Below are 26,046 nucleotides of genomic sequence, written 5' to 3'. Positions count from 1 at the left end.
TGGAGGGGAACCTGGGAAAGGAGATATTGTAAATAAAGAAGACATCTCATTAAAAAAAAAGAAAGAAAGAAAAGAAAATGCAGTCTAGGGTGAAGAAGGGAAAGCTGAGGTAGTCCAAAGGCAATATTTGTTAATGGTTTAAGTTTTGTTAAAACAAAAAACCTGTTTATCATTTTGAATGTTGTTTTCTCATTAAAAATAAAATGTTCTTTTGAAATAAATTTTCTAAAACCTCATTCATAAAGGATAGATTGATGCCAAAAAGTCTATTTGAAAAATTTCATGCAAAATTTAAAGGCAGGGTCTGGAGAGATGGCTCAGCCATTGCAATCATGAATTACACTTGTGTAGGATCCTCCCAGCACCCATACTGGGCATTTTATTGCCCAATCACACATGTCATTCTAGTGCCAGCAGAAGTGGGCACCTCTAAACTCCACAGGCACCTGCACTCAGGAGAAAACTACAGAGACACATATTAAAAACTAAACTTTTTTTAAAGATTTATTTATTATTATACATAAGTACACTGTAGCTGTCTTCAGACGCACCAGAAGAGGGTGTCAGATCTTATTACAGATGGTTGTGAGCCACCATGTGGTTGCTAGGATTTGAACTCAGGACCTTCAGAAGAGCAGTCGGTGCTCTTAACCGCTGAGCTATCTCTCCAGCCCAAAACTAAACATTTTTAAAAATTAAGAAACTTAAAATGGTAAAAACTACATGAAATGTGCCCTGTATCCTTAATGTATAAAAATCTCTGAAAAGCAATAATTTAAAAAATGAACATATCTCAAAACCATGAAAAAGAATCACCAATGGGTGTTGGGATGGCCCATATGATGAAGCCCAACAATCTGTAACTCCAGTTACAGGAGATCTGATGCCCTCTTCTGGCTTCCGTGGGCACTGGACATGGGCATGGAACACATACATGCAGACAAAATACTCATATGTATAAAATAAAAACAAATCTTCAATTTAAAAAAATTATTTCTCTGAGCATGTTTAAATCTAGAATCAAGAGTTGTGCAACCATAGACCTCTCCTAATTCTAGAACATTTCCCATTTCTAGAGAGAAACCTATCTTTTTGTCTATTAGACACTGCCTCTCCATGTGTCCCATTAATATACGCGTTCCTGTTTTGGACGTGTGTGTGTGTGTGTGTGTGTGTGTGTGTGTGTGTGTGTGTGTATGTGCGAACTGTAGAGACCAGAAGTCAACCTTGGAATTGTTCCTCAGGTGCTGATCATCTTCTTTTCTTTGAGACAAAAGTCTCTCACTGGCCTGGAGCTGGCCACGTAAGGCCCGGCTGACTAGCTAATGAGCATCAAGACTCCCGTCTCTATCTCCCCAGCTCTGAGACCACAAGTAAATGCCACCACATCTGGCTGTTGCTTTAAATGTTGTTTTTGGTTTGGTTTGTTTTTAAACCTAAGATTTAGGCTTGAAGCCAGGACCTCATGCTTGCACACCAAGCTCTTTCCTGACAGAGCCACCTCCCCAGCCTTCGTCCCCTCTGTGGATCTGTCAGGCGTCGGCATCCCACAGATGTGGACTGCTGTGGCACTTGTCTTTCCCCTGCTGGCTTCTGTCACTTAGCATGTTTTCAAGGCCCACCTGATGGAGTCAAGGGCAGCACCTCCTTTCTTCGTGTGTACGAACACTATCCCATGTATGGACAGACCATGTTTCAGCACTAAATGTTCCTACCTTTTACTAAGGATAAGACTGTTACTAACCTGTTTCTCCCTCAGCACTCCCTGCTGCCCACATACAATGTCCTCCTTGTCTTCACTCCTACCCATCATCCCAGATCCCCATGCCCCAGTATGGCTTCTCAGGCTGAGTTCCATTCATTAGGACAGTCCTTGAGGCACAAGGATAAAAACGTGACCTGATCCCCACAATTTTTGGACTCTGTATTGCTAGACTGTTATGACCTGGGACCTCTGGGATCTCCCTGTTAGAAATGAGGCCAGGCAGCTGTGAGGGCCAGCACAGTCCTGCCCTGGCTCTGCCCTTGTCCTTATTCTTCTTGAGTCCCACTATTTGGCATGGCTCAAGAGTCACCTCTGCAAAAGACCTGCTCCAGGACCACCCTGATCTCTCTGACATTGTTGTGTTACATGCTTCACTTATGCCAAGGACCCAGTGACCCTGAGCTTCTCCTTGGAAGCTCAGAATGATAGACATTAGCTTACCCAGAAAGTCATCAAAGGAGAATTTGTCATTGTCCCAAATCTGGAAGACCACACGTGCTGGGATCTTGCTCTCTGTCTTGTCGAGTCTCCAGAAGGCATCCTTGACCCAGAGGATCAGAGAAGCAAGGTTAGAAAGGTTTGTCCAAAGCTGCAAACAGGGAAGTCCCTCTAGCCTATAAGGCTGCAAGGCAGAGACTGTGGAGCAGTGTATTGTTAAGGGTCATACCCAGGCCAGGTCCTAGCAGGAAGACTAGAAAGCTTGGCACTGTTCAGGGGTGTGATGGCTGGCTTTAATGACAACTTGCCACAACTTAGAGTCGCCTGAAATGAAAGCCTCCCTTGAGGAACTACTGTCTAGATGAGGTTGGCCTGTGGGCATGTTTGTTGGGGATTATCTTAATTATTCATTGATATAGGAAGGACCTAGCTCATGGTGGGTGGCACCATTTCCTAAGCTAGGTCCTGAACTGTCTTCCAACAACCTAAGAAGGAGAGGCCAACTTTCAGTTGAGAAACCAAAGTGCACAGTGTGTCCAAGGGTACAGAATACAGAGTGGCAAGCAAGCAGGGATTCAAACCCAGACCGTCAGGTTCCAGATTCCTGCTGTGAGCTCTAAAGTGGGCTTTGCACATACGGTCTCTGGGACATGTAGGCTGGCAGAGGTCATCAGGGTGCAACCTCAGCTGTCGCTAGAAGGAAGCAAGGCACACCGCTAGAAGCTGGCACTGAGGCAGGTTCCCAGATCTTCCTTCCCACTTATCCAGCCTACCTCCACCTCCAGAGACTGCAAAGAAGTTTCTCTCTCCTGATGGAGAGAAGGGCAGTGCCCTCTATGGTGTGTCTCCCATAGACCACAGGTCAGTCTCTTCAGGAACTTGGAGGTGTGGGGGTGAGTTGGCCCATGGGTCTAACCACTCACAACTTGAGGGGAAATCACTGGACTTCTCTGTTCACTGTGGCTCTACCTGACCAGGTAGCATGTATAGGAAATACCTTACGGGGCCAGCCTGAGCCCTGGACCCATATCTCCTGGTACAAGTTGTGGGGTGAGAACTGGGTACCCCAATTAACCACAGAAGTGTGTGTCCCAATGCCATGGAGATGGTTGATCTTCACTGTGAACTGGACAGTATTTAGAATAACCTAGAAAACACACCTAGAAGTGTGTCCGTGAGGATGTTGCCGGCAAGGCTAAACAGAGGGAAAACCTACCCTCATTGCAGGAGACATCATCCCATGGGCTGGGTTCCCAGAATGAACATATAGGGAGAAATGAAAAGAACAGCTAAGTAGTGGCATTCGCCTACTTCCTGCTTCCTGTTCTGTGGAGATATTAGTAGCCACCTCACATTCCCTGGGTGACTGTGGAGTTCCAGCAACATGCCTTGCCATCATGGTGGACTGTCTCTCTTTAAACCCTGAGCCAAAAAAAAAAAAAAAACCTTTCATCCCTTCCAATATCTCTATCTGGTACTGAGTCACAGCGGCGACAACACACAACACTCTGTCCGTGAACACCCTGGCCACGACACTTACAAACACCTCACCAAGCTTCCTAGGGGGAGGCCATGGCCACTGTATGTGCAGCCCCATAGCCCAGGCTTCAGCCTGGATGGAAGGAAAGCAGACCAAGGCTGGCCCCAGCCACCCCTCTGTTGCTCAGCTGCCTGGCCCAGCCTCCTGCAGGTGCCTGCTTCCTCTAACCAGCTTTTACGGCCAGCTCCAGGCTGCCTGCAGGGCCGCCAGCAGCCTCCCTCAGCAGGCTGGTTTACGGGCTCAGTAATGAGCCTGAGGTTCAAACGGCCCCTGGTGGGAGCAGCTGGTCAGGGGTTCAGCCTGGGGAATGAGCCCCCTCAGGTCCCAGGCGCTCATTATGCTCCCGGCCTGGGCCCTTTTACTAGCTGTTTATTTGAAGGGGGGGGGGCTGCCTGCATGGCAGACCCCAGTGGGTGTGCTGGGCTCCAGGTGGGGAATAAGGCTGAACAACCAGCGGTGGTTCAAAAAAGGGGGGGATGAAAGGAGACCTTGTACTTTACGACAGTCTCGTCTGGTTAATGGGGTCCCTGGAGGGCCTCCCTGCCTGCCAGGAGCCCCAAACTCCATGGCAGAGCCTCTGCAGCAGACCCTGGGAGCCCACAGCCTTTGCAGCCCTTGCCCTCAACTACCCCATCCTGCCCTTCAGACCAGTTAATCAGTGCCCCACTGTGGGCAAGCTCTACCTGCCTCTCAGGACCCACCCCTAGAAGTGCCTACTTGATCCTGCCCTCCTACCTCCTGTCTCCAGCCATCCTTTGCTTGGGAATTTCTTCTCTTCCTCCCCAGATGTGTGTCGTCTCCTCACTCCTCTGCATCCTACACACTCTTTGTAGGTTCTTCCTTCTTCCACCAGGCCAACCACTCTCTTTCTCTGTGGCCTCAATAAGTCATTGTGTTTGGACCCTACCCTGACTCCAACACAAGCCACCCAGTTTCCCTTTCTTACCATGGGTGTCAGAGCAGTGTTGCCCTAGTGGCTACCAGCACCTGCAAATGGGCCCTCAGAACTGCCAGCTGAAAATTCTCAGCTATCAACTAGCATTTCTCACCCCACCTCTCCTCCACTTCCCTCTATATGTGCCACATGTGTGTGCATGGGGGTATGTGCATGGGTATATGTCTATGGGCATATGTGTATGGGCATGTGTGCTTGGACGTGTGGGCATGGGCATGTGTGCATGTGTGCCCATCTCTCATCATCATTTCAGCTCCTCCTCATTCTCCCATCCACCTCAAATCACTTGTCATAGTGCCAAATTCTCTTCTTCCTTCACCCGAGAAAACAGGAAGTCCCTGCACCAGACATGCTGGCCACATTCCCCCATTGTGGTAAAAATGCTGTAGCCCATCCCATTCAATGTGCGTCTCTGCCTCAATTTTCCTACCCAGGCCCACCCTCTTTATAGGGTTCACTAAACCCTGGAGAGGATGCTTTGCCCCAGCCTCACCCACCCTGTCCTTGGCTAAAGGAGAGGTACTTCTGCATTTGATGAGGGCTCTCAGACAGGCACAGTATCTGCTTATTAGGGAAATAGGCTTGTAATAAACAAACCTGGAGAAAAAGCAAGATCAAAACTTATAGAGAGCCTGGACACTGCTGGACTACATACAACTTTACTGCTAAATTTGGCTTTCTTTTCTGGTGGGCCCTACTGCCATCTCTGGGTGGAACAATCTACCCTTTAACCCTAGTAAATTTATATTTTTTCCCTTAATGGTTCCTGAGTGTTTGGCGGGACACTCTGGTTTCTCTGAGGTTCAGTTGAGTATGTATGTTGGGCTGGGGAGGCTCAAACAGGGATGAGATGAAGAGAATTCGGAGGGTAAGGAGGCCAAGCACATCCTGACTTCCCTTCCCTTCGTGGTAAAGCCCCACTACAGCCTAGAGAGAGGTGTCACCAAGGCTGTGATGCTGGGCACAGGAGCTACCTCCGGGTAGTAGAAACCAGACCAATAGGACCTAAGCGCATGCAGGCATGTACTCTGGGAGCGGGGAGGCACCTCTGGGTAGCCATTAGTGTCAGGAAGAAGGAAAGCATCATTGGGCCTTCCTGGAACCAGCATGGCTGGAGACCCACACTGCCCCATACCCATGCCTTGTGCTCTGCGGACCTCAGAAGATTCTGCCACCCTTGGACTTAGACCATTTCAAGACTGCAGATGAGACCTGAACTTGGAGCTGCTAAGAATCCAAGCCCCACCTCCTCACCCAGTCCCAAGACAGGCCTGCCCTCTGCCTCTGTGACGGCCATGCTGGGTCTCCAGGCTCTTCTGCCTGGGATTCCAGGTCCTTCCATGCCGCTAGGTGTGTGTTGGGGGTGGGGGTGGGGGATTATGGTAATATAGGCAGTGGCAGCAGGTCTTGAACTTGACTATGTGATAGATGTGTGCTGTGTAGTTATGGGTCATCCTGGAAGGTAGAGACACTGGCCAGAGTAATACTAGCAGAAAGGGAAAGAGAAGTAGGGTACAGAAGATGATGGTGATGCCCCTGTGGGTGACAGAGACAGAGGTCACAGCTGCAGGAGTAGAGAGAGAATGTCATGGTGTCAGTTGTAATGCTGAAGGTGGGGGATCGACTTAGGAATGTGAAGCCCCCAGAGCCCAGTGCCCCGGGTCAAGGGCCACTCACCTTCTTGGCAACAGTGCAGACTTGCTCCGCGGGCAGATAGTCGAAGGGAAACACGAACCTCCAGTTGAAGTTGCCCTCCCCACCCAGGGAGCGGTAGTGTACATCTGTCTTCTGTTTGTGTTCTTCAAATCCCACCATCCAGCTGGCCACACATGGAAGAGGACAGTCCTCATCTGTTCAAAGGCCACAGACTACAGGACATTTCCCACATGCACCACCAGATGGGCAACCTCTACTTGGACCAGTGAAGAGTTGTGGAGGTGAAGGAATTTGGTAAGGGAAATTCCACAGTGCCCACTACATACCACAGAGTGGGACAATCTAATGCCTCAGTGGTCCCCCAAGAGCATCCTCAGTCCTTGCCATTTTAGCTCAAAGAAATTTGAGGGAAATGATTCCCCAAAGGTGCAGACTCTATTGGGAGACTCTATTGGTGTCTTCCCCACCTCCACACCACAGCCCTGCCTGAGAGAGCATCCTGTCCCCCAAGCTATGGGAGCTAAGGTGGTACCAAGAGCTGGTCCAGGTAGAAAACAACAGATGCCTACCCTTTCACATAGATGTCACTCATCTTCTCCCCCGTGAGGCTGAGGTCATCCAAGATCACATCTTTTGTGTTCCAAATAATACAACGCAGAAAAAACCTGGCAAAGGGAAATGACTTGTATCTGCATAGATATTCCAGGAAAGGATATAATGTCCCCAGCTGACAGGCCAATTCATCCAAGGAGTTCTTCTGCCTGCTTGGCTGGACGCTTAGCCAGACCCAAACAAGCTGTGTTCCAAGATCCAGTGGCCCCAAATTTGTCCAACAGGCACGCTTCTTCCCTCTCTCCCACAGTTCCTATAGCCCTCTTGCCATGGGCCCAGCTAGAGCCTATGGCCAAGCCTGTTTGTTACCTTCTAGCTTTGCGTGGGGTGATGTTGAAGGGAGGTCCAGGCCGGCCCAGCACCTTTGGAAATATGTCAACCCACATCTGTAGCTTCCCCTGTAAAGACACAAGCAGTTCATTCATGTTCTACATACACACACACACACACACACACACACTCACACATATAAACACACACACCTCATTGCATCCATAGTTTCTATACACCTGCCTAGAGTACACACCTGGGGACCAGGCCAAAGGAAATGAAACTCAGGCCTGCCTGCTCACCTACCAGAAAGAGGCTCAGCACTCAGGAATAGACCAGACCGATATAGGACCCACTACAGAGGGAAGATCACTGTCCTCCAGGCACAGGCTGCTCAGAGACAGTGATGCGTCAGCTGAGGCTCAGCATGCAGAGAATGGTGTGTGCAATGCCACAGAGGGCCACAGAGCCAGGGTTTAATCATAAGGACTCAGGTCTCTATGTCAGAAGTCACTTTCCCTGTTCCCTGGCCCCTGCAGCAACCCTAGGATAGGATATTGTTCTCTCTCTCTCTCTCTCTCTCTCTCTCTCTCTCTCTCTCTCTCTCTCTCTCTCTCTCTCTCTCTCTCTCTCTCTCTCTCTCTCTCTCTCTCTCTCTCTCTCTCTCTCTCTTAAAATCCGAGAACAAAAGTGCCTCCATTCAATAATATCCATAAGATCATAAGGCTGGAAGGCAAGAGGGTTTAACCTGAGCTGCTTTGTGGGGCTGGGAGCCAACCTAAGAAAGCGCCTGCTTCTCTCAAATGCACCCTCAGAGCCTCCCCTGGCTTTTCTCCCATCTCCCCATCCTACGCTGAGCCTGCTTCCTCAACCAGTCTGGCTTGGCTGCCAGTCTTAAGCTTGTTATCTGTGTTTACCTGTCTTCTGAAAGGAAGTAACTACTCTCTCTCTGTGGGCCTCTACCGTTCCAGAGTTTCTGGATCTAGTCTGAGCCCTCAACTGGAGCTCAGTATAGGATGACTTTCTGGAACTAAACCAGTCATGATGGCAGAGACAGGGGACACTCTTAGGTCAGGTTGAAGTGGAAAGGCTTCAGATGCCCAGGCAAGTCAGAAGCCAGACCTACATGTGCCCAAAGCAAGAAATGTCATTGTTTTCCTGGCAGTAAGGGCTAGGCCCCAAGAGCCCACATGGACCACTCTATAAAGAAAGGAGCCATGGGGGAGGGGTGACCATGGAGGAGGTGGCTGCTCTAGCTATCCTTGGGACTCTGGAGTCCAATGACTCTACAGCCCAGTGGGCAAGCGCTTACCTGCTCAATATCTGGCTGCAGAGGGCTGTAAAGAGGCCGTGACTCCACATGCTCAGGGACCAGGCCTTGTTGCTGAAGGACATGCAGGGATAGGCGTTCCTCCACTGGGCCCAGGTGTGGGTTTGGGAGTCTGCCAGCCTCTGCCCCAGGGGGTGGAAGGTGGATGAGAATGTGAGAGACAAGACACACCAGGGCTGCCTTCCTCTGAAGGCTACCCAGAACTCTTGAGAGCAACAGGGAATCCCTTATGACCTCAGACCATCCCCACAAAGATGCTTTGTTCTGGTCCTTAGGCCTCAATTGCGATGAGGAAAACACTACTGCCCACAGACTCCAGGCTCCAAATACAGATTCCCTGTTGCCATCCTTTCTACCAAACCTCTCCTGGAAAATTCTTCTCTTCCATCCACACTAACCTTCCTTGGCTGGCAAAGCCCAACTCATCCCTATTCTTAACTACTCCTACCTCTGAGCCCCAGCAACCCGTATCCACAAATGTGTCATCTTAGTGCTGCCAGAAAAATGACCCAAGTCGCATCAGTTGTTCTATGAATGGCGGTAGCTAAACTCAGGAATCACAGCAAACACTTCTACAGAGGACCCGCAGGCCATGCACTGCTCACATAAGTGTGAGCATGTCTGATCCCAGGAAGGACCCTAGCAGCTGAATATCACATCATCCCCACTTCACAGACATAGACCTTGCAGAAGGCCTGCACCTGGGCCTCGGGCAGATGGGCTCCTACTCATTTAGAAAAGGTAAATGCATGCTGCTTCTGCTTCCTGCTTCCTGTGGGACGGCTCCTCCACTGCCAGGAGATGACTTGGAGACAGGTAGCATGAACAGAAAGAAGCCCACTCTCCTGGGCTATTGAGTCACTGTTCTTTTGAGCCAAGCATACAGTCATACGGTGTGTGCTGCAGAGCCAGGAGTGTGGCCTGCACTCAGCTGGCTGGTAGCTTCGGGCAGGTCATTAAGTAGCCCTGGCCCCAATAGCTTCATATATAAGATGAGGCAGATGCTGGACCTCAGGATTTAATGACCTAGAGCCCCTGTGCTAAAGTTGCTAGCAGAGCAGCGGGTGCCCCCGGAGGAAATGAGACTCCCCCCCTCAACCAGATGCACATTCTTAATGGCTGAACCTGGCTCAAGCCCTGGGAGAGTCAGGAACACAGACCAAGGAGGAGGGGGTGGGGCCCAGGCATCAAAGCCGTCATTTCCTTTTATAACCTCAGCACCAGCCCTGACATCAAACATCTCTGCAACAAGCGGGAGGCGCAGGGCCAGCTGGGCCTGTAAACACCTCAGGGAGTTGGAACTGCTCTGGGTGGGCGATGTGGGAGTGTGGGCATCTCAGACACATGGAGAGCATGTGGCGGGGGCATCTCAGCTACTACATTGGGCAGCGCCAAGGGCAGGGATGGGGTGTGGCAAGGCTGTTAGCTGCTTTCCCCTGGATGCTTACGTGCAGGAGGTTGGAAATGTTCACCGAGGTCAAGCAAGGAGGTTAGCACAACTCAGTAAGAAGAGCTCCTCAGAGGTGGATATACCACAAACTCTGATCAGAGTCTCACCACCAAAGCCAAAAGAAGACAGGCCCTTGACCTCAACTTGCTTCCTAGGTGCCTGAAATCTTGCCTTCTACTCTAGTTGGCTTCCTTTTGCTGTGATAAAACACACTGGCCAAAAGCAACACAGCAGAGGACAAAGCTCATGTGGCTTACACTTCCAGGTTATAATCTATCATGGAGGGGCAGTCGGCACAGGAACCGTACAGAAACCACAGAGGTCTCTGCTTATTGGTTCACTCACCAGCTCAGGCTAGCTTGCTTTCTTTCACAGCCCAGGTCCACCTAACTAGACATGGTGCCGCCCACAATGGGCTGAGCCTTCACGCATCAATCTCTCATTGACATGGCCGTAGACCAACCTGATCTAGATGATTCTTCAGTTGAGGCTCCTCTCAGATTACTTTGAGCCATGACAAGTTGGCAATCAAGGCTAACCTGAACATTCTTGGATGACTTCATCATGGATCTGATACTGAGTGCTGATCCTAGCTCCACCCTGACCTCTGACCCACAAACAGGTACTCCTTTACTATGCTGATGGGGGTGGGAGGTGGTGTCCACCTGGGTCTTTGTGATGAAGAGCCCTCCACAGGCTGGGGCCAAAGGGCAGCTCACCTATCTCCTCAATGGTGTAGTCCTTATCCTGAAATGTCACTCGGTCTGTCCGGTACACGGGGGCCTTGATCCTGTGCTGCTGGCAGAAGAGGTGGAGGAGCTGGGAGGGGCGGAGCTGATCTCTCCACTGATTTGGTCCAGAGCTGAGAGTCAAGTACAAGACTAAGATGAGACACTCCAGGGTCACAGAGCGAGGGGCTTTCAGGAGCCTTTACACCACACACTCCATGCCCATACTCCATTGTCATAGCTGGTGCCCTTTCTGATAGCTCAGCATCCCCATTTCACTGATGAGGAAACCAAGTCCCAAAGAGCAAAGGACTGAAGCACGCATGAAACTGGAACTCAAACTCCACACATAATTGCCCCTGGCAGCCACAGGACTCCCTCAGACCCAGCTGAAGCTTGGTTCTTGTACTATCTTCTTCTCTCCTTCTTTCTGTCCTCCTCCATCTCTCCTTCCAGGTCCCAGTGCCCTGCAGACCTCAGTGTGTGTCACAAGAGACCCAGGCATGGCAGTGCATGTTTTCAATCTCACACTCAGGAGGCAGAGGCAGGTGGATCTCTAAGTCAAAGCCCAGCCTGGTCTACAGAGTGAGTTCTGGAACAGCCAGGGCTACACTGTAACCCTGTCTCAAAAAGAGGGTAGCAAGGCTGAATTGTGATACCATGATAGCCAGATACCAGATTCAAGGTCTAATCTTCCCAGTTACAAGCTCCTCTTTCCTTATCTGTGCAATGGAAACAACTGGGCTCTGCATTGGGTTCTAGGGGAGAACACCTAGGTTGGTCCCTAGTGCTAAGAATCAGGGTGGCTGGCTGGCCATTGATAAGCAGCCAGCACTGGCCACTTATACACAGTAGGTCTGTGGGAGCTCACAGCTAGTCTTGGATACTTACACACAGTAGGTCTGTGGGAGCCCACAGCGAGCCCCAAACTTGGACAGCAGCCTGTTTTCCAGGTCAATGACCGTCTCCCCAATCTTCTCATCCTTGGAGAGCAGGTCATAGTCGTAGAGTGTGATCTTCAGGTCCTTCTCCAGGGGTAGAGTGCAGGTGAGTTCAAACATCCTGTAAGAGGGCCGGTGGCATCAAGAATACTGCAAACCGGATGGCATCCACCCAGTGGGGAGTAAGGAGCAGAAGAGTAATAGCAGGAGTTTGAAAGCTGTCCTAGGGAGGTGACCCTTCTCAGCTCTCCTGTTGCTCCTAAAACAACCCCCCCATAGTGCAAATGTACCAGGCATGCCTCTATGTACACCCCCGTCCCATGTCTGTCTCTCTGTTTCTCCCCCTCCCTCGTGTGTGTGTGTGTGTGTGTGTGTGTGTGTGTAGATGTATGCCAGCATTTTGAAATCTGAGCTGACTGCCTGGCTCATGCACCCCATAATGAATAGACAATGAGATGGAACGCAACACGGACATCTGTTTCTACCATGGCACCAGGAGACAGAGATAGGAAATTCTGCTACTGAGGGCATGACTGGGACCTACTTTCAGGAACTCCTAGGACAGCTTCCAAGATGGAATATAAGGAAGGCTTATGGAAAGGGCTCTTGGAAAGGAGCTCCTATAAAGTCTACACACACACACACACACACACTCCCCATAACAACAAGCCCTGTAGCAGCTGTCAGAGCTCATCAAACCTCTTCTATCTACTGTCCCTCATTTCCTAACCATGGTGGAAAACTGTTTCTGTCTGGGACTCTCTCTCTCTCTCTCCAAAGGCAAAGCGACCTCAATATGCAAGAAGATGCCAGCATACGAATGCAACGTGTTGCTTGCTATACGGGGAGACCAGGATTCTACAGATGCTAGATAAACAATAGTCAAAGGCCTCCCTCACCCCAACACACTCATGACCAAACAGAACCCAGGAGCCACCCACATACCATAGCACTCAGCCCTCTTCCATGGCTCTTAGTTGTGGGCCTGGCTGTCTTGGTCTACCTTCATCCCCTAGCTGCCTACCACAGAAGCATATGGGGCACTAAGAGAGTGACTGTTGGTGGCTTGGCATCTGGGATAGATGGGAACAGTAAGGGACACTGGTGGAAAATGGGTAAGCTTCATAAACTCTCCCAGTGACAATGTTCTCCTTTGGACAAATGTGCCAATCAGGTAAGACTGTAAGGGGAAAGTGAGGTGAAGCATTGATGGGAAGTCTATGCTATAAGAAGTACATCTTCTGAGTGCTCACATAGGTCTCTAGTCTCTGAGGTAACTGTTTCTGTGCTTAGCAAGAAGCTCCTGATCGGATTCAAGCCTGCGCTCACAGACATAAAAGGTCCAAGATAAAAGTTCTGCCCAAGGGAATACAGGCTTTCCAAGTGGCAGCAGCCACATCTGTGAGTTATCCATAGCAGACCCTCTACCTGAAACCCAAGGCACTCCACACTTACTTTCCAAATACAGGCTCCAGGGTGCAAGGGATGTAGTTATCCTGGTCACTCACTGATTTCTTCCCTATGGAGATCTTGACGTAAGGGTCACACTGGAAGATACAGAAATATACAAGTAAAATTGGGTCAAGGTGTCTTTGGGGGTTTCTGGCTTCCAATGGCCATCAGGGAGCTGTGATGGAGATTGTCCTGTCAGGCCAGGGCCCATCCAAACCACACCACATCATAACAGACCTTATCACACATACCCCATAACATGCCTCACCCTGTCACACATTATGGATGGACATGTCTTGTAGCCTCATCCCTCGTAGTGGGAAGGGACATCTGAGTGTCCTCTACTCCTGACCCACTGGCACACAGGGAAAGCGAGGTGTTGTTGGACCCCTACCGTCATACACACAAAACCATATATTCCTTGGACAGGTTGAGGTCCTCTCTATTTTCAAGTGTCCTATTGCCAAAAATAAAAGGAGACTGACGGGGCCACATTTTGCCCACCTAGAATAACCTGGTCTGTCTTCTTGATGCTAACTCTAAGCAGCAGCAGACTTCCCACCATCCTGCAGGAGTATGACATAAGAGAGAAACAAAAGCTAGCACAGTGCCATAAGGCTTCAAGAACACACGACAGGAAGGCAGCCGTATCCTAGAGACCATCTGTGCTACTCAGGCTAAGCAGCAATCTGCACTGCCCTTAGGAGCATATAACTTCTCATCGTTGAAAGGCAGGACCATGGTGGGGTCTAGGGATGCCAAGATTCTACCCCCAATCTTGGGGACACATATAGGTCCTAAACCTGTCTAAGGGGACAAGGAAGGGCTCAGGCTTGTACCTCTAAACTCCAATGGCCCACTCTTGCCTTGCTGTGTTGTTCTCCCTCTCTTTCCAACTCTCTCTGTATGCCCACTCTTCTCATTTAGGCCTCCCTCCTCCATTTCTGGCCATAACTAAGCTCTTTCTCTTGCTTTAGACATGAAATTTAAGGGAAGATCTATAAAACTCAGTAATGCAGATAGATGACGTTTTATTATGAACAGACAAGATGGTTCAGAGGTCAAGAATTGGCTGTTCTTTCAGAGGACCTAGGTTCTATTCTTAGCACCCACATGACAGCTTACAACTGTTTTTAACTCCAGTTCCAGAGGATCTAAGGATGCATTCTTCCAGCCTCTGTAGACATCAGGCACATACGTGGCACATACACACAAAATACCCATGTACATAAAATAATAATAAAAATATTCTTTTACAAAATCAATACCAACAGACCATCAACATTGGTAGAATAAACCTTCCGGTTACCCTCTGCCTCCAGCCCCACAGGCCACAGAAGTCACCAGTTCTGTGCCTCCCCTCCTGGTATTTCTTCCCACCCAGCACTTAAACCTTACCAGGCTCAGCCTGAACCTCTGCCCACTTTACCACATGCTACATCCCAGTTCTACCTGTTAGTTGAGCAGTCAGCTTTCAGACCATCATCTATGCTCCAGGCCCCTCTTATAGCCCAACTTTTCCCCAGCCTACCAACAGTCATGTACCCATAAGAGTCCTTTTCCTTCCTTCCTACGAGGCTTCCCCATCTTTCCAGAAGCCCAAACAGACTTTAGCCTTCCCTGACTTCGCAAACATCCCCAGATCCCGCTCAGCTCTGCAAGCGTCTTAGGGTTCCGTGGTTTACTGTGGCCTTCTTGGGACAGAAACTCTGTCTGCTTTCTGCAGGACAGGCATGCTACTGTTCTCAGGGGACCGAAAGCTTCAAGAATGTTTACCTTGCCATTGGGGTCCTTGGGCTGTAAGCCAAATGCTCGAACGATGTAAATACGGACCAAGCATTCCTGGGGACCCTGAGCAGCCAGCTGGTGGAATTGCCTCGGGGGCATGGGGATGGCTGGATCTTCTGGGAGGGGATAAATTTTGAAGAGACCCTAAAAGAAATGGGGACTGGATTTTTATTTTTGTCACCATGGTCAACAACACAGTAACCAACAGGGCCATCACTCTCATTTCTCAGCACCATCACCGTGGAAACCATGTAACCCCAAACCATCCCACACCACCATTTAATTCTGTATCAACCACAAGGTCACCCCCAAGGACACCAACCATGGTCACTGTTGCCGCTACCCCTTTTCTGTTCAGCTGTTGCTGAAACTTCACAATCATAGGCCAAGTCAGAGACTGACCTTAAATTCTCCGATGACAGACGGATCTTCTGTCTCCTCCTGAGTCTTGCCCCGGTAGAGCTTGAAGGTGTTACAAAAGTCAGACAGGCCTCCAAAAGCCTCCACATTCTCCAGCTGTGTATCATAGACCTGTCATGGCGATGAGAAAAAACTCAAGCGTGAGACAGTAGGGGACAGAAGGGAAGAAGCAGGAAAGAGAGGGAAACAAGACAGTATAAGGGGAGGGGGAGGGACAGAGGAGAAAAAAATGGTGCATTTGACAGGCTCAAAAATAACAAAGGAACAAAAGCAAACAGAAGGGCAGGTTGAAAGGTAGAGGAAGGAAGAAAGAGAAAGAAATGGAAAGAAAACCCCAGAGAAGTCATCTACTAGTCTATTAGGGTGTAAGGTTTCAAGTTATCCAACACTTACAAAAGTGAACATTTTTTAAGAGATTAAGACTACAAACAAGATGGAGCAGGGGTGGTGCACACCTTTAATCCCACCACTGAGAAGGTAGAGGCAAGCATATCTCCATGAGTTCAAGGCTAGCCTGGTCTACAGAGGGAGTTCCAGGATAGCCATGGCTACACAGAGAGAAACCCTGTCTCAAACAAACAAACAAACAAAACAAAACAAACAAAACTCTACTATTTGGTCTCAGACTTTGATGCCTAATTGGCTTCCAATCTCTTATAATTAACATGAGTTCTTAAGGTTAAAAATGACTGCTTTGGCTCTAAGTAAAGTTCAAAGTCTAGTGTATATTGCTGCCACTTTAATAGTCAACAAGTTGAGTTTATCTTGTCAAATTTTGTGTTTTGCCTGTTTGTTTATTAAGTGCAAGCTGGGTAACAGTGGTGTACACCTTTAATCCCAGTCCTGGAAAGGCAGAGAGGATCTTTGTCAGTTTGAGGCCAGCTTGATCTACACAGTGAATTCCAGGCCAGCAAGGGCTCTACAAGGAGAAGAAGGGGAGGGTGGAGAAGCAGTAGAAGGAAAACGTAATGAGCGAATGGTACTACATGTACTGATAAGGCAGATAGTTTGGGTCTAAGGTTTATGTACATTTTAGATTCAGATAGTCATGTACATTTCTAGTTTCTTATTTGTTTTCCTAAAATTTCTTCGTGGTGTGTTCCCCAACCTCATCCCCATTCTTTTCCTCCTCCTCTTCTTCCTCTTCCTCCATCATCAAGTTTTAGGTAGGATTCTCCTTCCCAGGGTTTACCTTGATACAATTTGATTAGCATCTACTCACATACGTAATTTTCCAACTTGACCAAAGATCTGCCAACTCCACTTATTCTACAACACGACAGTTAATGTACCTGTGCCTCTCACCTTTCTAACTTTTATCATGGTTACTCTCTATATCTTTTATGAGAGTGATGTTTCCATGGTCTTGTTACCCTGAACCTCCCACGTCTTCACTTAGGTTCCAGGGGACAATGTGATCACAACTCCTTCCTATGCTGTGCTCTTCCCAAGTCCCAGCTGGTTGGTCCCAGGATCCATCCATGCTGAACCTCTTCACCAGCAGGCTGTGGCCCAAGTGCTTGGCAGGCAGCACGGCTGACCCTGAGATCCTGTCCCCTGTGTGTCACTGACAATCCTATGTGTGCTGTTTTAGGGGCTCTGGACTTTTACAGTCACTGAAATCACCTTGATTGTTTTTTATTTTAAGTGGCTTTGGTATTTTCAGGGGTATAGGAACACTAGGTATGACTACCTAACAAATTCATTCTCATCTTTGAAGTATAGTATGTGCATCCTAGTCTAGACTATGTCTGAAGCTGACCAGTTGGGGTCAACTGTCCTCATTCACAAAGGACCTTTTCAAACGATACATTCAAGTGTTGTTTCACAACAGTGAAATTTGAGTAAATGACTACATGTTGCTCTGTTTAATTTCACTGTTTGGGGTGTCCTCTTCAAAGTCTCTAATCACACTAGTGTCTAGTCTCCTGTCCCTGGCTAACACACCTGTCACTTTCTCTGTATTCCTCGGGACTTTTTCTCCCTGCTTTCTTTTCCTCGTGACTACCATATCTATGCCCAACTGTGGTTTCTGTGTGGTTATTCTGCCCTGTCTACATTTTCAAGATTATGCTTTCTTCTCTCTTGACAGAGTCCTTCCAGTTTGTGGATCTTGTCCATTCTTGGGTTCCTTCCTTCATGTTTCACATTCTGAATTTCCTTTCTAAAAAGTTCACAGGAAAACATTTCTTCTCCTCTGCTCCCAGGGAAGACAGGTCTGGTAGGCGCGTGTCCTCCTTTATTGGTTTGATTTCTACTTTCTCTTCCTTTTTTCCACTTTGTAATTTTGGATTAATGCTATGCAATTACATTTACTAACCACTAAGTGAGTTGGCTTCTCCTAGCCTGGCTATTTCCTCCCTTCCCACTATGGAGGCACACGGCCTCCTACAGACACGGCTCCGCCATGTCGCTCCACCTTCCCAGCTCCAATGAATCAAACCAGGTTTAGGCTTCTGCAGTCAGCCTGACCTCCTTCAAAGCTCCTGCAGCTTTGGGAACAAGGGGTATAGTCCCTACTTCCTGTTGCAAGCACTTTGTTCTGAAACTATTATGAAAATTTCCAAGTTATAGGAAAGTAAAGAGAGACAGCGACAGACACCACCTCCCACAGCCGCCCTATGCATCCACCTCCTGTCTGACATGGTTACCAACATTCTCCCATTTGGAAGAACAGTTTCACTGGACTTTGTAAGAGCCCCTGTCTCCATGAGCTACCATCATCCTTCATGCCCCATGGCCTCTGCCCAATCTCAATTGTCCTTGAGCAGCCCTTACTTATATTTTGGAGTCTGTGGCTTTTATTTGTTTCCAGCTTTTCTGAAAAATGGATTTTGTGGGTTTGAATGATTTCCAAGAGAAAAAGGGAGAAATGCTGACTTATGCAGCTGTGCTCATACTGGAGTCCGAATGAAATACTTTGTAGATTTCCAACTGGATGGACTTTTTGTTTAAATGTATTCATTTCTCAATTTATTGCACTTTAATATGTCCTGACTGAGTTCTGTCTTGGGTAACTTATTACTAACCTAATTTGTGATCAGGCTTTGTAAATGTTCTCTGAGCATGAGGAAGAAAATGTATTCTTTTATTATTATTATTATTATTATTATTATTATTAATTTTGTCTTCCATTTTTATCATTTTTGTTTCCTGTTTCAAGGCTGCAAATTTAGCATTATGTTAAGTTGTAGCTTTAAAAAAACCTTAGCTTAATTCTGTTATTTACTATTACTTATTGTCTGTTTGGTTAAAGAGGTAGTAACATTAAAATTTCCTCTTCCTCTTTAATACCTGTCATTTTGAGATGCTCCTTTGTTTACATAGTCCTAACTATTTTTCCCCGAGCATTTCAAAGTTCTGGGAGCTTTTACTTGGGAAATACATCTTTTATTAAAGAAAAAAACCCACTGTTTTGATCTTTGGTTTTTACTCTAAAGTCTACCAGATTCCTCTTTCTTTACACTTTCCTGATTATGTCTCCCAAAATGTTGCTTCCTGAAATACTTAGTTTTTTTCCAAGTCATTCTGTTCTTTTTTTTTTTTAAGTGTCTTTTAAGGAGAGTACAATGAATTGTGACTTTTAATGTAGATTAGAAATCCTTATTGCTTAGCATGAGAGTTTGATCCATTCTTGTTTGTTAGAAAAGCTAATATGTTCTTGCGTTTTCCCAAGTGCATTCTTCTGATTTTAACGCATTTTTGCTGTGCACTATGATTTCTTTGCAACTTAGGCTATGAGCTCTTACCCCCTTTGCTAGTGATTACAATGCATAGTGGTTTTCTCCCTCTCTACCTATGTGCACTACTCTGTCCACCATACTATAAGCTGGTGTTGTTGGTAGCAATGGTTTTCTTCCATTTGCTGATATTAAAGGACCAGCATTCCTTCCAGGTCTAGTTTTCCCCCAGAAATAGTTGGGATGCCTTTATTCTGGAGAGCCTCTGCTCACTTGGCAGCTGTTGGAGACCTCCTCGGAGAGGTCAAGCTGGAGGCCGAGTGCCAGCTCTGCATCCGGCATCCTCCTGAGGAACGAGGGCTGGGGCCTCTGGCCACCCTGGCAGATATCCTCACCCCTGCTTCCTTTGTCACATTTCTTGGCATGGCCACGGTACCACATGCCAGACCTAAGTGGCCAAACCTTCTTCCTGGTGTGCAAATAGTTCTGTCTGTCTGCCCAGCCTCATACACCCAGCCATGGAGCCAGAAGTACTTGCTGTCTAAGGTACTGCTGGGCTCCTGCAGCTTCCAGGAAGGCCAGTCAGGACATGGGCTACAGCATGCCAGGCAGACTCCAGTGAACCTGAAGGACGTGGTCACTTTGTGAAACTACTCCCCCAGAGTCCCCACCCTGGGGACTCTGAAGGCAGAGAGCTCAGCCTGCCCCAACCCAACTAGCTGAACCTTTTCCTAGTCCCACATCTTGACAGCACTCTCATCTCCTAGCCTGTGTCCTGTGCTTGTTCTTCTAGCCATGAAGGAGGGGTGGAGTACAAATTCACTCTCATTTAGAGTCCAGAAAAGATTCTATAAATCATATGATTGTACTCAAGTCTCCGATAAAAAAGAAATAATCTTCAGGTAAGTGTACCCCATGCCATATTTAAACCATACTTAACACTAAAGTCATATATTGTATCTGACATTGGATGTAACTGGCCACCCTACAGTGGAGACCACATGGCACCTTGGGGAACAATTTTTTGAGTCGTCTTTAACTATCTTTCTAAAAACTAGTCTACCTTGAAAAGGTATAATTATATTTGTAGAATTTTCTCAAAATACCAGACATTGGAGGACACACCTCTGTTTTTATCCACAGAGACAAAGTTTAGCATCTTAATTACACTTGCTAGGTAGCTTCTCTCTTGTGGGGGTCAAAGCTTGGAGGTCAGAGATATATTCTCAATTGGATTATACATTTGATCTCACTACAGAGGTCCTACTGCAGAAGTTTTCCAAAGCCCCCCAAAGCAAGAGAAGGGCACCACGAACCCCTCCATGTTAGAAACATCCATGATTCACCATTTCAGAAATTCTTCAGTAATGTGAAAATCTGTGGACGGAAGCCCCTACTTTCCTTTTATTGTTTAAGGAGAGAAAGCTGAAGTGGCATTTTAAACCAAACATTTTTTCACCTATAAATGCTTCAACATTTTCTTCCTTTTCTGTCTTTTTAGATTTATTTATTTGGTGTGTGTGTGTGTGTGTGTGTGTGTGTGTGTGTGTGTGTGTGTATGTATGTGTGTGTATTGTGTGTATGTGTGTAAATGTGTGTGTATGTGTGTATGCATCTGTATGTGCCTGTATGTGTCTGTTTGTTTGTGTATATGTGTGTATGTGTGTATGTGTATGTGTGTGTGTGTGTGTGTGTGTGTGTGTGTGTGTGTGTACACTCATGTACTCATGCCTCAGCACACACATGGGCCTCTATGTTGTGGGCTCAGGGACTCACACTTGGGTTGTCAGCCGTGGTGGTAAGCACTTATACCCATGCACAATCTCACAATATGTTCTATTTCTCTTTCATCCCTTGCTACCAGGGATCAAACTTAGGTGCCCACAAATACTCAGCGCCACAGCCATCACTTTAGCATTGCCAACTGTCCCACAAACACCTTCTTGCTTACTCTCATCTTCAGTGATTTCTTGTTCTAAGTCCATACTCTGAAGTGATGTGGTCAACTGTTCATGATTCATGAGACCATGTCTGTCTCCCGCTGTAGCCCCCGCCACTCGTCCTTAAACCTGATAGCTGCTAGGCTGGGGGTACATTCTAGAGAGAGGTCTTACCTTCAGGGTGTCAAAATCCTTCTCCAGGTAGGAACCACACTTTTCCCTCTCCCCAACAGAAGCAAAGAATTTGCTCCACCAGTCAATGAACTCCTCCTCCTGAGCAAAGAGAAAGACAGAGAGTTTAGGAGACCATCTGCTAATCAAGGCCTACTGAATGGGATTTTTCCTCTTAAGGCTTCAGGCTGACCTGGATCACAAGGCTTGCCTGCAAGTAATTATGATTAGGAGGTGAGTTCCAGGACAGCCAGGGTTGTTACACAAAAGTAACCCTGTCTTGAAAAACAAACAAACAAGCAAACAGGAGGCATGGAAATCAGTGAGCCAGAAACCTCTGATTCTCTGGGGCGAAGGCCATGTGGACATTTCAGTGGTGCTAAGCAACTGAGGCTCAGGCCTAGCTCCACCCCCATTTCTGCTTCCCATCAGGCATTTGGGCTTTTCTTGTCTTTCTGTGAAGCAGGCATAACCACAGTGGCATCCCAGGTATAAAACTGACTGAGGTCCAGGATACGCAGAGCTCTCTGCAGGGAGGATGTTAAGAATCCATTGCCTAGAAGTAGGATAAGTAAGAGCCAGGGCCCTTCAAGAGCCAGCCCACCACTCTGCTTTCTGCAGTGGGAACCAGAACACAGACTTCTCAAGGTGGAATCAAGGTAGAGTCCCTGAAGATTTGCTATATAACTTCATGTGCAAGACACTGTTAAGTGTGGGGAGCTAGGCTAGCAGACAGGAAACTGTGACACCTCACTCTGCCCTTTCTGTCTTCATCAGTCATATTCACTGGGAGGGGCCACTGCCTTCCCCGCAAACCTCCATCCACACGTTCCAGCTCTTGCTTCAGCCCTTCCCCAGCCATGTCCAGGGTATGCCTCTGCCTTGGAGAATCAGCAAGTGCCCTGAAGGGTCTGCCCCAGAAGCCTGCCTCTCTTGACTGAAACCCAGACAGTGAGAAGAGCTAAGAATAAGATGTCTATAGAGAACATCAGACTGAAGGCTGAATAGGACCTTTCCCAGAAGCTGCATTCATCTATGTGGTGAACTGAGGCTCTGTCATTAAACATGAAAATGCTTAGTGTTCCTCTAAGCTAAACCCTTTGAGTTCCCTCTTTGGAATGGACCGGGCCAGGAGCCCAAGAAGGCAGTAAGGATACCAGAGGTACCCAGAGGTCCATCCTGGAAGTATGGTCCTAGAACCCCCAGTAGGTATCCCAGACAGTGGAGAATGAGTGTCAGCATGGGGCTGTCACTTACCAGGAGGATCTTCTGCAGCCACAAAAGAAAAAACAGGGTCAGATGGAATAAAGTTAAGAGAGGCAGAACTTCAGGATTTAAAGTGCTCCAGAAGGCAATGTCACAGAGCAATATGAAGAACTGCTGTAACACATGCATGTGCACACTCGTGTGCACTCATGCAAGCGCACGTGCACACACACACACACACATGCAGACTTACCCTGAACACACATAATGGCCAGCACAATGAGACAATGTTTACACGGTCACATCCAATGGAGACAGATGTGCCGAATCATTCATGTACTCAACAAAACCCACAGAGAACATACAGGAACACCGAGACAAGCACACCGATTTAGGTTAGGAGAGGTTAGAATGGAACCCGGTTTAGTTGTTCAGCTCCTCCTAAAGCTTATTTTCTTTCCCATCCATTCCAGGTTCTTAAACTTTTGACTTGTTAAGTCAGGCAAGACAGGCAGCCAACCAGCATGTTTTGTACAAAGAAAAGACAAAAACACAAGAGTTGTGGGAAAGGTAGTATATATTTCTCTATCTTTAAACACACACACACACACACACACACACACACACACACACACACACACGGGAATTGGGTGGAGAAGCTAGGAGACAGAGGGTAATGATACCATCAACAGTGACACCCAAATAGACAGCTTTGTGAAAACTAAAAACTGGAAGTATACCTTTATTCCTGCCACTCTCGCAGCCCTTAGGAGGAAAAAGGCCAAAAGCAAAGCTCAATAAAAACTCAGAATAAACTCATGGTGGTCACCTCTCTGACCATTCAATAAAACTTAAAGTTAATAAGAAGCGATAAAATGAAAATCCCAGGCTGTTAGACATTTAAAGACATATTCTTATAATCCCATTGAGTCAGAGAAAGCCAAGACTAAATCCAAGACACCCAGGTTGCAGACAGGCTCATGTGCATGGAAAACTCAATCTGAAATGCTTTCTCTTTTATATAAAAGGAATGAAAATAAATAACCTGATAATTTATGAAATTGGAAAAAAAGCAGGAAAATTATAAGCAAACTATAAAACATAAATTTAAAGTAAAGTTGTAAGGGAATGAGCATGTCAGAAAGCAGAATGTTGTAATTGACAGTTAACTCCCTCAAAAAGGAGATGTACCGTCATCAAACTAATTTCAAAGATTAGATACACATTGGCAATTGGAAAGGTGAAATAAAAAGACATTGTGAGGAAGAATAAAGTGGGCCTAAATCCATGACAAAATCCTGACAGATCCAGAAGAAGGAGGAGCTTTTCTAGAAAAATATAAATGCCAGGATCAATGCAAAAATAATAGGAAACAAGAAGGGGTTGCTGGCCCCATAAGTGAAAGCAGTTTCAAAAAATACCGTCCAAGGAAGCCATCAAGCCAGAAGGGTTTTTGTTTGGAAGAAATCTCTACTAGTCTCTAAAGAATAAATTATTCTTTGCTGCACAGCACAGAAGAAAAAAAAAAAGAGGAAAAAATTTCCCATTCATTTTAGGAAACAAAGCCTGACAGAGGTGGGAAGGGGGGGAATATGAATAACTCTCATTCCTGAACACAGATACAAAGACTCCAAGTGATCAGGTTGCCCCAACAGGCCTGGTGAGTTCTGGCTGGGTCATTCTAGAACATGAGAATGGCTCACTGGAGATACTGAGAGTCATGGGCCAGGTAGGCTGGTGCACACCTGTAATTCCAGCACTCTAGAGGCTGAGATGGAAGCATTTCCACCAGTGTGATGTCAGCCTGGGCTACATGAGAGCCCTAGCTCAAGGAAAAACAGAACTGAGGGATGGAGTGATGGTTCAAAGGTTAAGAGCACTCAGATGACCCCGGTTTGGTTCCTATAACCTACATGCTAACTTACAACCATTTGTAATACTACTTCTGGCCTCCTCAGGTACTACAAACATGTGGTGTCCATGCATACATACAGGCAAACACTCATACACAAAAAATAAAAATAAATAAATCTTTCTAAAATAGTAGGTAATAAAACATGAATTATACGACCGTGTTTTAGTATAAAGACTAAACACAAAATATTCAAAGTTACTGCTTCTGAATTAACAAACTATAAGTATTTTTGTCTATTTCTTATGTGCTTTGGAGAACCACACAGAGAATTTTTATTTGTTGTTGTTGTTGTTGTTGTGTAGAAGTATTCCTTGCATAACTTTTTGAAAATTGGCTTTGGGGGGGCTTTTTAAATGTTTACTTATTAGTGTGTGATAAAGAGAGAGAGAGACAGAGAGACAGAGAGACAGAGAGAGAGAGAGACAGAGAGACAGAGAGAGAGAGAGACAGAGAGACAGAGAGACAGAGAGACAGAGAGACAGAGAGACACAGACAGATGGGAGGGGTGTGTGCGACAGGCTTCAAGACGACATTGTTGAGTTGGTTCTCTCCTTCCTCCTCTACCTACGTAGGTTACGGGAATCAAACTCAGTTCCCCAGGACAGAGCAGCAAGTGCGCTGCTCACTGGGCCCCCTCACTGACTCTCCACAAAACACTTTTCAACTCACATGAAGAACAGTAGCATCCTTCAAAAGACACTAGCAAGAACGGAAGAGAACACCTGAGAACACCTGGGAGGGAAGTATTTGCAAATCATACATCTGATAGGAAACTGTATCTAAAATTTTTAGAGAACTCACACAACTCAATGATTTTTTAACACAAAAATGGGCAAAGACTCAGCAGTTAAAAATTTCAGACTACAGCCAGGCGTCGGTGTTACATACCTTTAATCCCAGTACTCAGGAGGCTGAGTTAGAGGCCAGCCTGGTCTAGAGAATGAGTTCCAGAAAAGCCAGGGCTACACAGAGAAACCCTGTCTCAGGAAAAAAATTCATACTACTCTTGTAGAGAACTCAGGTCTAGACCCGAACACCCACGTGGTCCGTCAGAACCACATATAACTCCAGTTCCAGGGAATGAATCTGGTGCCTTCTGATCTCCTAGGATTCTTACATGTAGATGGTGCACACAAGCTCACACAGAGCTTGTATATATTTATTTATGTATATAAATAAAACAATAAAATAAATCTTTAGAAGTGGGCAATGGCCTTAAGAACACATTCCTCCAGGGAAAACACACAACAGCCAATCAGAAATAAAAACATGGCCACTGTCTACTCTGCCATCAGGAAAATGCAAGCCAAAACCACAATGAGAAATCGGTAACACACTGGGGTGGCTGCCCTCAGAGACACAGTAAACACATGGTAATACAGTGCCAATGAAGATGGGAGAAGCTGGCGGGAACATAAAATATGGCAGACACTGTGGAACATCCTGGCCACCCTGAAAAGTGGCAAACTGTGCATTCCATGTGACCCCATTCTGCTCCTGGGACACAACCTAGAGAAATAGAGATGATACAAAAATATGGACTTGAAATCTCACAGCAGACTTTTTCATAATGGCTACCAGATGGGCATGACCCAAACGTGTGTCTTCTGAAGAATGTTATCCACACAACATATGGCAACAAAAAGAAATGAAAAACTGCCAAGAAGTGGTGGCGCACGCCTTTAATCCCAGCACTTGAGAGGCAGAGGCAGGCGGATTTCTGAGTCGAAGTCAGCCTGGTCTACAGAGTGAGTTCCAGGACAGCCAGGGCTACACAGAGAAACCCTGT

At 47.0% G+C, this 26,046-nt stretch overlaps 1 protein-coding gene across 16 annotated transcripts in view; it reads right to left on the bottom strand.

Annotated features, from left to right (window-relative positions):
• Dysf (dysferlin) overlaps positions 1-26,046 on the bottom strand; it is a 201,473-nt gene that overhangs the window by 9,471 nt on the left and 165,956 nt on the right. For all 16 annotated transcript variants that reach the window (XM_031382343.1, XM_031382351.1, XM_031382347.1 and 13 more), the window contains 11 exons: positions 21,140-21,238; positions 15,328-15,456; positions 14,914-15,069; positions 13,141-13,232; positions 11,636-11,806; positions 10,736-10,878; positions 8,549-8,688; positions 7,276-7,364; positions 6,924-7,019; positions 6,376-6,517; positions 2,207-2,306 (listed from right to left, as the gene is read on the bottom strand). In XM_031382343.1, coding sequence (XP_031238203.1) covers positions 2,207-2,306; positions 6,376-6,517; positions 6,924-7,019; positions 7,276-7,364; positions 8,549-8,688; positions 10,736-10,878; positions 11,636-11,806; positions 13,141-13,232; positions 14,914-15,069; positions 15,328-15,456; positions 21,140-21,238 — 1,357 coding nt within the window. The remainder of the gene's footprint in view (positions 1-2,206; positions 2,307-6,375; positions 6,518-6,923; positions 7,020-7,275; positions 7,365-8,548; positions 8,689-10,735; positions 10,879-11,635; positions 11,807-13,140; positions 13,233-14,913; positions 15,070-15,327; positions 15,457-21,139; positions 21,239-26,046) is intronic.

The sequence above is a fragment of the Mastomys coucha genome, unplaced genomic scaffold (genome assembly GCF_008632895.1).
Source record: "Mastomys coucha isolate ucsf_1 unplaced genomic scaffold, UCSF_Mcou_1 pScaffold20, whole genome shotgun sequence".
Classification (NCBI taxonomy): Eukaryota; Metazoa; Chordata; class Mammalia; order Rodentia; family Muridae; genus Mastomys; species Mastomys coucha.
Note: the sequence above shows the minus strand (reverse complement) of the source record. Positions and strands in the feature narration are given on the sequence as shown.